Source organism: Penaeus monodon, chromosome 19 (genome assembly GCF_015228065.2).
Source record: "Penaeus monodon isolate SGIC_2016 chromosome 19, NSTDA_Pmon_1, whole genome shotgun sequence".
Taxonomy (NCBI): Eukaryota; Metazoa; Arthropoda; class Malacostraca; order Decapoda; family Penaeidae; genus Penaeus; species Penaeus monodon.
The window spans coordinates 47,871,348-47,871,853 of record NC_051404.1 but is presented as its reverse complement, the minus strand read 5'-3'; the positions used below and the strand labels follow the sequence as shown (position 1 = coordinate 47,871,853).

Below are 506 nucleotides of genomic sequence, written 5' to 3'. Positions count from 1 at the left end.
GTTTCTTCTTCCAGGCCTCATTATTGTACCGTCTCGTGAGTTGGCCAAACAAATAAAGGACAACATAGAGTTTATTTCGAAATTTGTTGAAGCAGATGGTATGCCAGAGTTAAGGACATCTTTAGCTATTGGGGGAGAGCCTGTAGCAGCCGCGATGCAAGTCGTGAGAAAGTATGTATTGGGGTGGTGTTCTGATTTTTGTATTTGAAAATTAATAGTGGACTATATCTTTGGCACATCTAAGGGGTTTTAGTCGTTGGGAGATAGCATGTATTGAGTGTTCTGATTTTTGTATTTGAAAACTAGTATAGTGAGCAGTATTTTTCAGCACACCTAGGTTTTTTTGGTTGTGGCAAAGCTGATCATTTCTGTCATCCTGTTACAGGGGAGTGCATATCATGGTGAGCACTCCAGGACGCCTCATAGATATGCTTGACAAAAAAATGGTTCGCCTTGATGTTTGCAGGTGAGGTTTGTCTCAAGTGATTCCGTTTTCCTTTTTCTCC

At 40.9% G+C, this 506-nt stretch overlaps 1 protein-coding gene across 1 annotated transcript in view; it reads left to right on the top strand.

Annotated features, from left to right (window-relative positions):
• Positions 1 to 506, top strand: part of LOC119585281 (ATP-dependent RNA helicase abstrakt-like) — a gene marked incomplete at its 3' end in the record, with an annotated part of 6,729 nt that overhangs the window by 3,453 nt on the left and 2,770 nt on the right. The window contains 2 exon segments of the mRNA XM_037933955.1: positions 15 to 171; positions 386 to 466. Coding sequence (XP_037789883.1) covers positions 15 to 171; positions 386 to 466 — 238 coding nt within the window.